Source organism: Channa argus, chromosome 5 (genome assembly GCF_033026475.1).
Source record: "Channa argus isolate prfri chromosome 5, Channa argus male v1.0, whole genome shotgun sequence".
Classification (NCBI taxonomy): domain Eukaryota; kingdom Metazoa; phylum Chordata; class Actinopteri; order Anabantiformes; family Channidae; genus Channa; species Channa argus.
The window spans coordinates 3,008,594-3,021,099 of NC_090201.1; the positions used below are offsets into that span (position 1 = coordinate 3,008,594).

The window sequence follows — 12,506 nt, forward strand, 5'->3', positions numbered from 1 at the left end:
TGTTGCAAGCTCACACCTCCCGAGCTGTCAGTGCAAAAAAAAAAAAAAGAATATTCTGTTTATTTCTAAAATCCCATAGCTTGGGACTTATGGCAAAGTATACAGTTGTGAAAAAAGTTTGCATACACTCCTCATGGACAGTCAAGGCAATATTGGGCTTTAAATAGTTTATTTAGTTTAGTTTTACTGAAACAGAATAATTGTCCAACATACATCTGTAAATGAAAATACCAAAGTTTTTATTTTTTGAGGTTTTCTGATACCAACATGCTCAAAACATGCTCAAACCTATACATTGAACATGGCTTAGCTAAGATTTGGATAATGTCCCTTAGCAAGTTTCACCTTTACTAGACACTTTTAATAGCCATCAACAAGCTTCTTGCAGAACTCCGGTTGAATATTGGACCTGTCTTCTTTGCAGAATAGGTGGAGCTCATCTAAATTAGTTGGTTTATGCACAGACCTGACTTTCAAGCAGTCCATATAATTTTGTTAGGGTTGAGATCAAGACTTTGGAAAGGCCAATCCAAAAAAAACGTCCCTCCAGAAGGCGCTTTTTTTGTCTATATGGTCAGGTGTTGATTTTAGGGCAGGGGTTCTTTCTTAGACGGCAGCCCTACAGTTCATGTTTGGTAACTATACACAGTGCCTCTGGTGACCTGTCCAGTGATGAATCCTGGGTTGTGTTAGGTTCTTCATTAAAATCTTGAAATAATAAATTGTAAATTATAATCTTACACAAGTTACAGTGGGAATACTTTCATAATTTCACCATCCTCTTCTGCACTGAGGTCTTTGGACTGTCCCATTGTACTGTGTGTTGGTCAGTACAATGAAACCCTTTTATGCTGCCAGCAGCTGTAGTCAATAATATTCACTAACAGGAAGTTAAGAGGCAGATAAAATGACATTTCAGAACTTTCACACGCCTAAAAACCCCGGCAAAAAACTTTTTAAAACATAATATCTGGCTTAATATTAACATGATTCCATGATGAGTGTATATTTGCAACTGTAATCTGTTGAAATATCTTGGTTGTGGGTGATTCGTTATACATGTTTGACATTTTGGGAAGTTATTTCCTATGTTTTCGTGTCAAAACAGCGTAAAAACGTTTGATTGTGGATCTTAGGCAAATATTAGGCAAATACATGTACAACCTCACATGAACAACAACATGTAACTTCCTTCTCTGTGCCATAATGTGGGCAATATCAAGTACCCCTCATAATGCAGTAGTTTATTTACCCACCTTTAGCAGCAATAACTTACTAATTGTTTCCTGTATGACTTTATTACACAAGTCTCTTACGTCATGGTAGACGAATTTTGGTCCATTCTTATTTTACAAAACTGCTTCAGTTAAGTTAAGGTTTTGGTGCATTCCCTTCTACACACCTCTCTTAAGGTCCCACCACAGCCTTTCAGTTGGGTTGAGGTCTCCATTCCAAAACTGTGATTCTTTTATTTTTCACCCATTCTGATGTAGATTTACTGGTGTGCTTTGGATTATTGTTGTGACCCGATTTGGAAAAAGCTTTAGCTGTTGGACAGATGGCCTCACTTTTGTCTCTAAAATCCTTTGGTATAGAGAGGAGTTCATGGTCGACTGAGTAACTGCAAGGTGCACAGGTCTTGTGACTGCAAAAAAAGCCCAAATCATGAGCCCTCCACCACCGTGATTGACATGAGGTATGAGTATGAGATGTTTCTGCTCATATGCTTTGTCAGTTTTCACCAAACATGGCACTGGGACAAAAGAAGTTTTGGTCTCATATGTGCATATGGCATTGTTCCAGTAGGCTTGTGGTTTGTTCCGATCCACTCTTGTGAACCTCGGTCATCTGGTTTTGTTGTATTTCTTTGAGCATTGCGCAGTCTGATTTTGAGGTGTTCTGGGACGTCCACTCCTTGGAAGATCAGCAGTTGTCTTGAAAATGTTCCACTTGTTAATAATCTTTCTCACCATAGAATGCTGAACTCCAAATTGTTCGGAAATGGTTTTATAAGTTTTCAGATTGATGAGAGTAAACAGTTCCTTTTCTAAGACCAGTGCTTACGGCATAGTATTAACACACACCTGAGATGCTCCAGAACAGCAAACTGCCAAAACATCTGCTTTTCTGGAGATCTGGCGACCTGCTGATGATCAGTAAATAAAGGGCTGATGTTTAGCTGCATCTGGCAGCAACTTTCTCTCTTAAATCCCATGAAAGTAGTAAGAATGTTTTTAGTGTTGCCCATGTTTTTTTTTTTTTTTGTTTTTTTTTAAATCTCTTTTTGGCTTCATTTTTATTGAATAAATAATGGCACAATGATAAAAGATATATCCAGTTCAATTCAATTCAACTTTATTTATATAGCACCAATTCACAACAAAGTCATCTCATATGTGTTATTGTTCCTCTGAGGTTGTATTTGCCTAATACTAAGAAGTTCTTTTTATTATGTTTTTACCCTCAATTACAGAGAACATATCTGATGTACTAACTTTTGAATATGACAGTAAAATTGGTTAATTCATCACCCATCTCTTAAAGAAGGTTTCAGATACAGCTAATAAATGAACTCAGAAATGTTCAAAGCTTCATTCCTGCAGATAGAAACACTGCACCATAGTAGCTGAATTGAACTAAAAAGTCTCAAAAGGTAAAAGTGAAATGATTCAAAGTCTTGTATTTATACTCACTCTTCAACAAAGCTCAGCCTCTAACCATCCTTGGAGCATGCTGATTGCATGTTTCTTACTGCAATGCTCTCTGGGACTCAGCTGAGTTTTTTTTTTTGCTGGAATGTAAAATGTCTTGTACCATTGAGTACAAGACATGTATACATGTGACATGCGACTTCGCCACCTAAAACCACTGGATACTGGATCAGATTCTGTGGAGATCAGCACAACATAACCACAACATTACTGCATGAGTGTTCAGTGTACATGCTGTTTACACCACTCATTGCACCCATGTTTCCTCTTGATGACATCATCACTGTTCTGTCACAGTGGCAGAGATGTGACTCATTCACTGCATATCACAGGCCATCAATACTCCCAGGCTATTAACGCGGCACTCATGGGAATACTGTTGATATCAAAATGCTTTTCCACTACGTAGTATACCTGGAATTATGGTATAACTAGGGCTGGGTAAAACCCAGTATGTTTAATGCTGCACATGGTTGTTGCTTGAATAAAATATTGTAGACACAATTAAAATCACACACTTTTCTCTGCTTAAAGCCACAAACACAATTCATTCTTGAGTCCAAATGTATTAAGGTTTGATACCCAGCCCTAATTATAACAAGTTGATAATCTATGCTTATATATTAATATGACTATGAGATTGTCCCAGTGATTTAGGGTGAGGCTATAAACTGGACTAAGGATCAACAGCTATATCCCCAAATTTGTGAGTGACTTAATTCTTTAGTTCCAGTGTTTGGAGGAAGGATAGCATGCATGTTTATTAGTGTGCAACCCAAATATAGCATCACAGTTTTCCATCTATGAACAGGAATGTTCTTATAGTCAATAGTTTGCATGCAGACATTATCAAGAGGCTTTCTTTAAGATAGGACAGATCCTGATCAGACTTTTGTGCTTCAGAGAATGTAGGGCGCTTAGTCACCCCTGCCAAAAAACTGGAGGACAACATTCGCCTGGCCGAGCTGGTGATCGAGGTCTTGCAGCAGAATGAAGAACACCATGCTGAGGTGAGTGTACATACGGATGCACCCTCTCACTTTCTTAACACGATATTAGTTGTTTGCTGTAGGGACAATCATAGCGACTTCTCAGGCACATCAAGATTACCCCACACCATTTGTACCAGTATATTATGTAACACTTGTGTATTAATTGGCTATTAACAGCGACATATTAATACACCGTTGATAATCTTCTAGCCAACACATTGGGGCGATTTTTAAATACGTTTTAAATAATGATTATACTAGTGGATGTGGACGGCAAGGTCAATGCATTTTTTTTGCTGTATTCTGTAGACATTTGGGTTTGCGGGCGGCTATAGCTCAGTTGGTAAAGGCAGTTGCTTACGGACCACAGGGTGAGTGGTTCGATCCCCGGCCCTGGCTATATGTCGAATGGTCCCTGGGCAAGACACTAAACCTCTAACAGCACATTCCCCTCCCCAGCTGTGCAGTGCTGGTCCAAACCCGGTAGAAATTGGGGAGGGTTGCGTCAGGAAGGGCATCCGGCGTAAAAACTGTGCCAAATCAACATGCGGACAATGATCCGCTGTGGCGACCCCAAACTCATGGGATAAGCCGAAAGGAGAGCAGATTATGTAGACATTTGGGTTTGAAATTAATAGATTGATTTGAGACAAATGGTCAGAATTTCAGTTTTTGGGTACAGCAAAAGACATGAAAAATCAATATGTAAAGCATCATAAGTATAAGTATCATAAGTCATTTAAGGTAAACCTAATATTTATTTTTAATTTTTAATTTAGTTGAAAGTAACTGGTTTGGAGTAAATACATCAGCCACACAGGCCAACACAATACGCACTTTCCCTAAAGAGCAGAATCCCACCCTCTTATAACAGCTACCAGCTCTCAGCTCTAGTTTAAAACACACCTGATGTACCTAAAAAACAAAAAAAGACAAGTGACAAACACACAAATTAAAAAGCACTGACATTTAGGCAACAGGGAGCTTCATACTTCAGCCTTTCCATCACTTTGGTCGAAGTTTATCTAATCAATTCATAAAACCCTTGTTCCAGAGCTTTAGTGGATCCTCTCTGTTGTTGTATTGACACACCCAGTTTCCGTCTTTTGTCAAATTTATATTAGCGTGTTTTCCTTGCATAGACAGATCTCTGGTTTTCACGCTGATGGATCCTTGTGAACAGTATTCCCAGGTAAAAACCTGGTTATCAGGACGTACACTTCTACTTTCCAATACTTTTACTCGTAATATTTGAGTCATCGGATGCAAAAGATTCGATGTTGTATAATGCCCAGTATGTGGCTGATGAAGTTGAAATTCTGAACTTTTGTCTCATATCCACAAAAGGCATTCCATTAATTTTGGAGGTGACTGCATAAGAGCTGATGTCACTGTGGTCACAGAGTGCATGAAATCAGTAAATGAAAACCCAATCATATAAGACAAGTTCTTTAAAATTTTAAGTAAAAAGTTAAACCTTTTTGGATCTTTTGACATTGCTGAGTTAGAGCCAATATGCTGTTATGGCAGTGAAAAGTTCACCTATGACAGCTTTGTGCTGGACTTTTACTACATTGTTTAGTTGGAAAACTGGTAACAAGTCAGTTTCTTTTTAGTGTGGCACACACTGTTTAGGTGTTGAAAACACTCAATGACACAATTTGTTGCATAAGATTTATTACTCACAAAGTTTGGTTTATGTTTGGTATATTGACTCACGACAGATATTCCATTTGTAGACTTTCCTGGAACGTGTTTACGTTTGTTTCCATCATAGTTTGTAAAATCATCCAAATACCTACAGGGGAGCTCAAGATTAGATTCAGGAGCTAAATTGAACAAGTTGTTTTCTATTCCTCCTGACTGGGGTTCTCAAAGTTTCATGTACATTCAGATTCCATCAGCAGTGACCACCTGCTATTGTGAATAAAGCATCTCTTCTGCACAATGTGCCACACCAGACAAACTACACACTCTAAATTCAGGCAAGTTTGCATCAGCAGCAGAGAATTATCAGTCAGATCTATCTTATATCACAGCAGAGCAGCTTCTCGCTTTATCAGGTAAACAGTACGCTGGAAAGATAATAAAGATACGAACAACATGAGAAAGGCAGAGGGAAGAGAGACACATTTGGGGAAGAAAACACGGAATTTGAGGTTTTGTTTAAAGATTCCTTTATGTAGCCAGTCTTTCTACCCCTGTGAGATCTGCTTACATTACTGTAAACTCCATTTTTGTTTCTCAACCAAAAAAAAAAATTGACTTATTCCCTCTCTGCTTTTATTTCAATTATTTGTATGGTTTGCTGGGAAATGTGTGAGCAGGGAAAAGAGGTATGTGATTGTTTTAGTGCCATGTACCCCCGTCTCCCACCCTTCCTTTACTGTAAGTCCTGTGCATGCCATTAATGACACGGTTCTTGCTGTAGAGGATCAGTGATTTTTTTTCCCCCCCTTTTCCCAGAAGTCTGTGATCACAGCTAATCAAGTGCTTGTGGAAGTGCTTGTTAGCCTTTGGTGATGAGAGACAGAGACAAGCACTTAGACAATGTGTTTGATTTGTTAAAATCACGAACCTCCACTCTGAGACAACAAACTGCAGAGCTGCCACTTTTGACATCAAATGTGTAACTTTTCTGTCACTCTGCAGCTTGTTTTCGGTGAGTCTACCCCTGAATACAGTACGCTAATCTGTTTCCTGTGTTCAGCCATGTGTCCAGCAAGAAAACTTGCAGAAGGCGTTTTGTCACCTCTCCTTTCCTTGAACTCATTCCTCTCCATTGGGTTCCTCAGCACACACAATGGAGAAAACGTGGGGCATGCTTAGTGTGATCAGAGATCACATGATCACCCCCCCTTGCATTTCTATGAAATGCATTACACTGCATAAATTAATATTAATGTGAGCACATTGGTAAACTAGCCTAACCAGTGTTAGACTTCAACTCTGGCAAACACTGGCTTTAATGTCAGTTTTATTTTTATCAACACACATTAAAATAAAAAATAAAAAAAAGACATGGTTACTACATTTCAATACATTTTTCTTTTATTGATGTTCACCTATGGAACTCTAACGCTGGTTATTGCTCAGCCTATTCACTAGCCCCATAATGTGCCTCTCACATAATCGCCAGTTTTATCTTAGACACTGAAAGCTTCATTCAACTATGATTCTTTGTCTATAAGGTGTAAAACTACTGCAGGTTTTTTAACAGTTTTATTTTTTTTTAAATCATAGTCCACTACAACACTTCTGTCCTGCCACAATAACAGCAACCTAAGCTGAAATGTAGTAGTGCTATGTTTTGAAAACTTTTAAAAGAGTCCTGCAAAAAAAGTATATCACAAAAAGTTTGTCAGGAAATGTTGGTTCCTTTTTAATAAACAGTATGTAGGGATTTATAGTTTAAATGATTCTATTCAAAGAGTTTGTGTTCACACACTTATGGCCAATTCATTCTTTCTGCTAAATAGTGTCCACTTCGGTATCTACTCTACAACATACTGAAAATGTAATTCTCACCCCAGTTCATGAGAGCCAGGAGGAAGGTAGAGCGGTTGTCCACCAATCTCACAGTTGTTTGTTCAATTCCCGGCTCCTCCGATCACATGTCAAAGTGTCCTTGAGCAAGACACTGAACCCTCCTGGTGAGTGTTGGCCAGCTGCATGGCAACTCCCCCACCGGTGTGTGTGTGATTGTGAGGGTGAAAAAGTAGTAAAGTGCTTTGAGTGACAACAGGTAGAAAAGCGCTATATAAGTGCAGAACATTTACAAACAGTTTTTTTAACATTCTTCTGTCTTATACTAAAAACAAAAATTGCTTCCTTTTATTTGCCACAGTTGCCCGCCATGTTTTGTATGTATGAAATGCATCTTTGGATGTATTGAACCCAATGTGACCTGTAGATACACTAGGGTTTAGGCAGAATTTTAGAAACCATATTGCCCATCAGGTCACATAAGTTAAAATGAAGAGGCATAGATACACTTACAGTGGCCTACAGTGGTCATGTTGCTTCCAGTTACATGCAGACAATTACCTATTTCTGTTTCACCTTTTTAAAAGTTGTTTACTATAGAGTTAATTTTCTTGACTTTATTACAGGAGTTGTAAGCAAAACTCAGACAGTTAACTTGGTTCGGACAAACAGTAGCATGTAACTGTGCAATGTAAACTAAACTGCATATTTACTACGTTACTGCTGACTTATCTCCACTGCACTCTCAGGCAAGTTCAAACAAAGATAGTATATGGCCTGATTCATAATCAATAATGCCTCAATTATTATAGAATGAATGGAAGCTCATCTGTGTCTTCAGTGCCAATACAGATCCGTCGGAGGGCAAACAAAAAGCATGAACTGGCCTTAAAGTCCAAATTTACTGTATCCTCACAATTTTTCAAATTTTTAACATAAAGGTTTCCAGCTGCACTGCCCTCCATCCTAACAGAGGGAAAGAAGCAAGCTATAATTTCTGCTTGCAGTGATTGTTTGGGTTAAATAATGTCAAAAGCAAAGAAACACTACAGAGACCTGGTTTGTATTGACAGGAGAGTTTTTCCTAGACATGTTTTTTTTTTAGAATTCAGTTAAGGTTTAAGTAGCATCCAAATGCATTTTATTATTTATTTTTGTCTACATATCTGGGACTTCTCTCAAAGGTAAAAATCATGATTATGTGAGTGGCACTGATTGAATGTACCTTTTTGCCAAGTATCCGAAACCAACTATCCAACTCTAGGAGCTCCCATGGCTCAGTGCATGAACCCCTCTCCTTTAGCAGCACCACCACCCGCCAACGCCACCACCAAGCCCATGGGTGCATTCACATTACAGTGTTGACAGCTTGATGTGAATGAAACAACACCATGGGTCCTCAGGGGTCCTTCTTGAGAGGCCCAGCAAGAGTGGGGGTGCATGGAGACAAGCGAGTGTTTTTGATGTGCATGAGAGTACCCAGTCCCTAACAGTCACTCCACTGTGTCTATTCGATGAGGAGATATGAGCGTGGCGTCACTTGCTAGCTCTTTTCTTCTGATTGACTCACAGAAGGAGCTGCGGGTGAGTGTTTAAGTAGCTCCCTGCCATGCCTGTTAAGGAGCTGCTGCTGTTTCCTCTGTGAGCCGACAGAAAAGCATGTTATTTTCCGTGCCCAAGCACCGTTTTTTCCTGCTTGGAGTTGTGAAGAATCCTTCCCCCTAAGATCATGCAGTGAAGTCGAAGCAACAACTTGAATTCGTATGGTGAAAAGTGAGAGAGAGGGGCAATAGATCCTTTGAGCCTTTGCAATAGATCAGTGGAGTTACATTACATCCTTTCTGATAAATGACATTTAAACCATGAACTGTAAATTTAAAGAGACAAGTCTTTTGGGCAAAACATAAATGTACCCTCTCCTTTTCTAATTTGTTCTCCTTTCTTTCACCTCTTGGTTTTCTTCCACTTCCTTGTGTTCTGCTTTCTTCTCTTCTTCTCCATTTGAAGGCCTTTGCATGGTGGTCAGACCTGATGGTGGAGCATGCTGAGACCTTCCTGTGTCTCTACTCGGCCGACATGGATGCCGCTCTTGAAGTGCAGCCTCCCGACAGTTGGGACAGTTTCCCCCTCTTCCAGCTGCTTAACGACTTCCTGAGGATGGACTGTAAGTTGAAAACCTTCACAGTCAGCACTTAAGCTCTGGACTGAAGTAGTTGGGCCTGCCAGGCCAGTTGGTTGAGCACGTACTTTAGTAGAGGCTTGTTCTATTAAGAAGGGATCAGACACTAGGGTCTACAGTGTGACAAAATGGAATCATAAACATGCCAAGGCCTTCATAATACACATCACTGAGCTATATGCATCCTTTACAGCACATTAAAGTCGAACAGAATTGTTTTCACCTCATTTTACTTGAGAAATGCAGCTGGCTGTTTTATAGTCTGTTAGCTATTAAACAGTACATAATCTGTAACTGTTAGCTGAGTAGCTATGAACACCTACACTAGCTGTGTGTGTATGTGTGTGTGTGTGTGTGTTTTCATGTCACAGTTCAGATGCAGGCTGATCTTAGTACCTAGCAGGGCTCCAATTCTGTTATTTTCCTACAGGGTCTCTTCCTTTTCCTCACATGGAAATTTTAATCAGCTCATGGAGATGCAGTTTTCACTAGCAGAATTAATTAAATCTCCTTTTATGATCTATTACTGTTTAATTTTCTCATTTCAACCATGTATAGCTGCACCTTGTATTTCAGCTGAAAATATTAGTATGTGTGATTAGGTTGATCTACATAGTTCAACTTTCATGACTTTAAAAGATCCTACTGAAGGGGGCACTTCCATCATCGTGTGATATGCTTCATTAACTCATGCAGCCCCTCTCTGATCATTCTGGAAGGTTGGGTGTTTCTACAAGACTGGGATGTGCTTGGCTGTTACCCTGTGTCTACACAGGTGGTACAACCTGAGTGCACCTAGGTTGTGTCCTGGCGTGGTATTTGGTGCAGGTCGGCTACATTTTTGCAACCTACAAGTCCAGTATACAGTCACTGAGTTGCACAGGTAAAACAGAAACAGCAGGCTTCAAACAAATAAATACACATTGATGTGTGTCAGCCTGTGTACAGCAAGTTTTTTTTTTTTTTATTTGTTGTCAGATGTTAATTAAGCAGAAAACTGAATCCTTGTGTGTAGACACACCACAATGTTATCATGTTGTCAAGCCATGTGCTCTTCCTTATTTAGGTTCCTTATTTTGTTAACCTGGAAATGTTTCAGTAAATGGTCTTCATGTATATATGGCTCTTTTCTACATATTTGTAGTCAAAAGCCCTTTTACACTCACACACCGATGGGGGAGCTGCTATGCAGCTGGCCAACACTCACCGGGAGCAGCTGAGTTGGGGTTCAGTGTCTTGCTCCACAACACATCGACATGTGACCTGAGCAGCTGGGGATCGAACCAACAACTGTGGGATTGGTGGATGACTGCTCTACCTCCTGTGCCAAAGTCGCCCAGTGTTTATTCTTTTTGTGTTTGTAAAATTTTCATCCCCAAACTCAGCATCTCTCCTGTTCGTTCCCTATCTGCTCCCCCTTGGATTTATTGTCATGGCCTACATTTCCACTGCTATGCTGATTCTACTCTACATCATCATGAAATCTGCCTGAGACAAAACTCTATTATTGTAAACTATTTAAGTGATATTAAGTCATGGATGTAAATTTTCTTACAGAAACAAAACTGACAAACATTATAGTCATTGGTCCCCAATACCGTAGTAAAAGCAAACAGAACAATCACAACACCTTCAACTCAAACGCCTTCTCATTACTCACAAGTCCCCTCATAACCAGTCTTCCTTCAACATTTCTGACCTTCTCCACTCCCTCGCTCCTAGCATAGTCTTAATTTAGCTGATGCCAGTTTCCTTTCCAAACCATTCTGAACCAACCACAAGACCTGGGATGAAAGGGCCTTTTCTTTTGCTGCCCCAACCATCTGGAACTCTTCGGGGCGACTGTGGCGCAGGAAGGTAGAGCGGTTGTCCACCAATCTCACAGTTGTTGGTTCAATCCCCGGCTCCTGTGTCCTTGAGCAAGACACTGAACCCCAACTTAGTTGCTCCCGGTGAGTGTTGGCCAGCTGCATAGCAGCTCCCCCATCGGTGTGTGAGTGTGTGTGTGATTGTGAGTGTGAATGGGTGAATAAGAAGCAGTGTAAAGCGCTTTGAGTGCCAATAGGTAGAAAAGCGCTCTATATAAGTGCAGACCATTTCCCAAATCACATTTTTTACAGTTCCACCCTGCCCTCCACCTTCAGAAAACTTCCTAAATCATTTGTTTTACAACTTCTTTTAATGACTTATCTGGTGTTCTACTTCTACTTGTTAGGCTTTAGTGTTTTTATATTTTGTGTCTCTTCTTTTAAGCAAGTATCTTTAGAAAACATTTCACAAAATATAACTGCTGTTATTATTATAGAAGAAAACATGATCGTTTCAAATTATGATTTATAGCTGCTGTTGGCTGTACACCTCAGAATAAGGTTGATTAAGGTCAGTGTAAAATTTCCAAAGTGTATGTTAGTCAATAGGAAAATTAGTGTGTGCATGTGTGCGAGTGCGTGTAAAAAGGACTGGGAGTGTCTTGGTGAAGATAATGGTCAGGTCTTGATGCTGGTTGCTGCAGGCCAGCCATCTCTCTAATGAACTGTATGCACTTGCCTGCAGGAACACTGTAGAGCTGTCCGTGGTCCTGTAAAGGATACACTCCACTCTTCACAATGTGGACTCACTCTGCAGGGTGCTAATTGTCCTTGGGGAATGCTTCCCCCTTTTCAGTGTGTCAGTCGGGAGTCAAGGAGAAGGCAGAGCGTGGTCCACTCATTCAGCAGAACAAAGGCAACTGCAAATAGCTTGTTATGCTCATTTGTTCGAGTCATCAAATTTATCAGCTTCTCATTTGCTGCGTACACACAGTTGTGCGACAGTCGCAATTGAAGTGCATAGCAATGACCATAGCTACACCAATCAACAGTTAACAGCGAGAAGAAAATAGTTCAGTGATGCCACTAAAACAGATTTCTACTGTCTGTCTCCGAAGTTCATCTGCAATCTCTACAATATGAGCAGTACAAAAAAATAACAAAAATACAAACAAGAAATGTTGTTAAAAACATATGTAGCATTTATACTTTCTTCTTGTAAGTTCTTTCACTGAACAACAGGTTTCATTTGATCACCCTTCTTTCATAACCCCAAGATGCCCATTTAAGTGCCCTCTATTTCTGTCGTAAGTATCGATTATAAAGGATC

General features: G+C 39.8%; 1 protein-coding gene across 5 annotated transcripts in view; it reads left to right on the forward strand.

Moving 5' to 3' along the window:
- The window catches only part of cadpsa (Ca2+-dependent activator protein for secretion a), a 183,881-nt gene that overhangs the window by 122,141 nt on the left and 49,234 nt on the right, over positions 1 to 12,506 (forward strand). For all 5 annotated transcript variants that reach the window (XM_067505309.1, XM_067505313.1, XM_067505310.1 and 2 more), the window contains 2 exons: positions 3,615 to 3,721; positions 9,197 to 9,353. In XM_067505309.1, the coding sequence (XP_067361410.1) occupies positions 3,615 to 3,721; positions 9,197 to 9,353 (264 nt within the window). The remainder of the gene's footprint in view (positions 1 to 3,614; positions 3,722 to 9,196; positions 9,354 to 12,506) is intronic.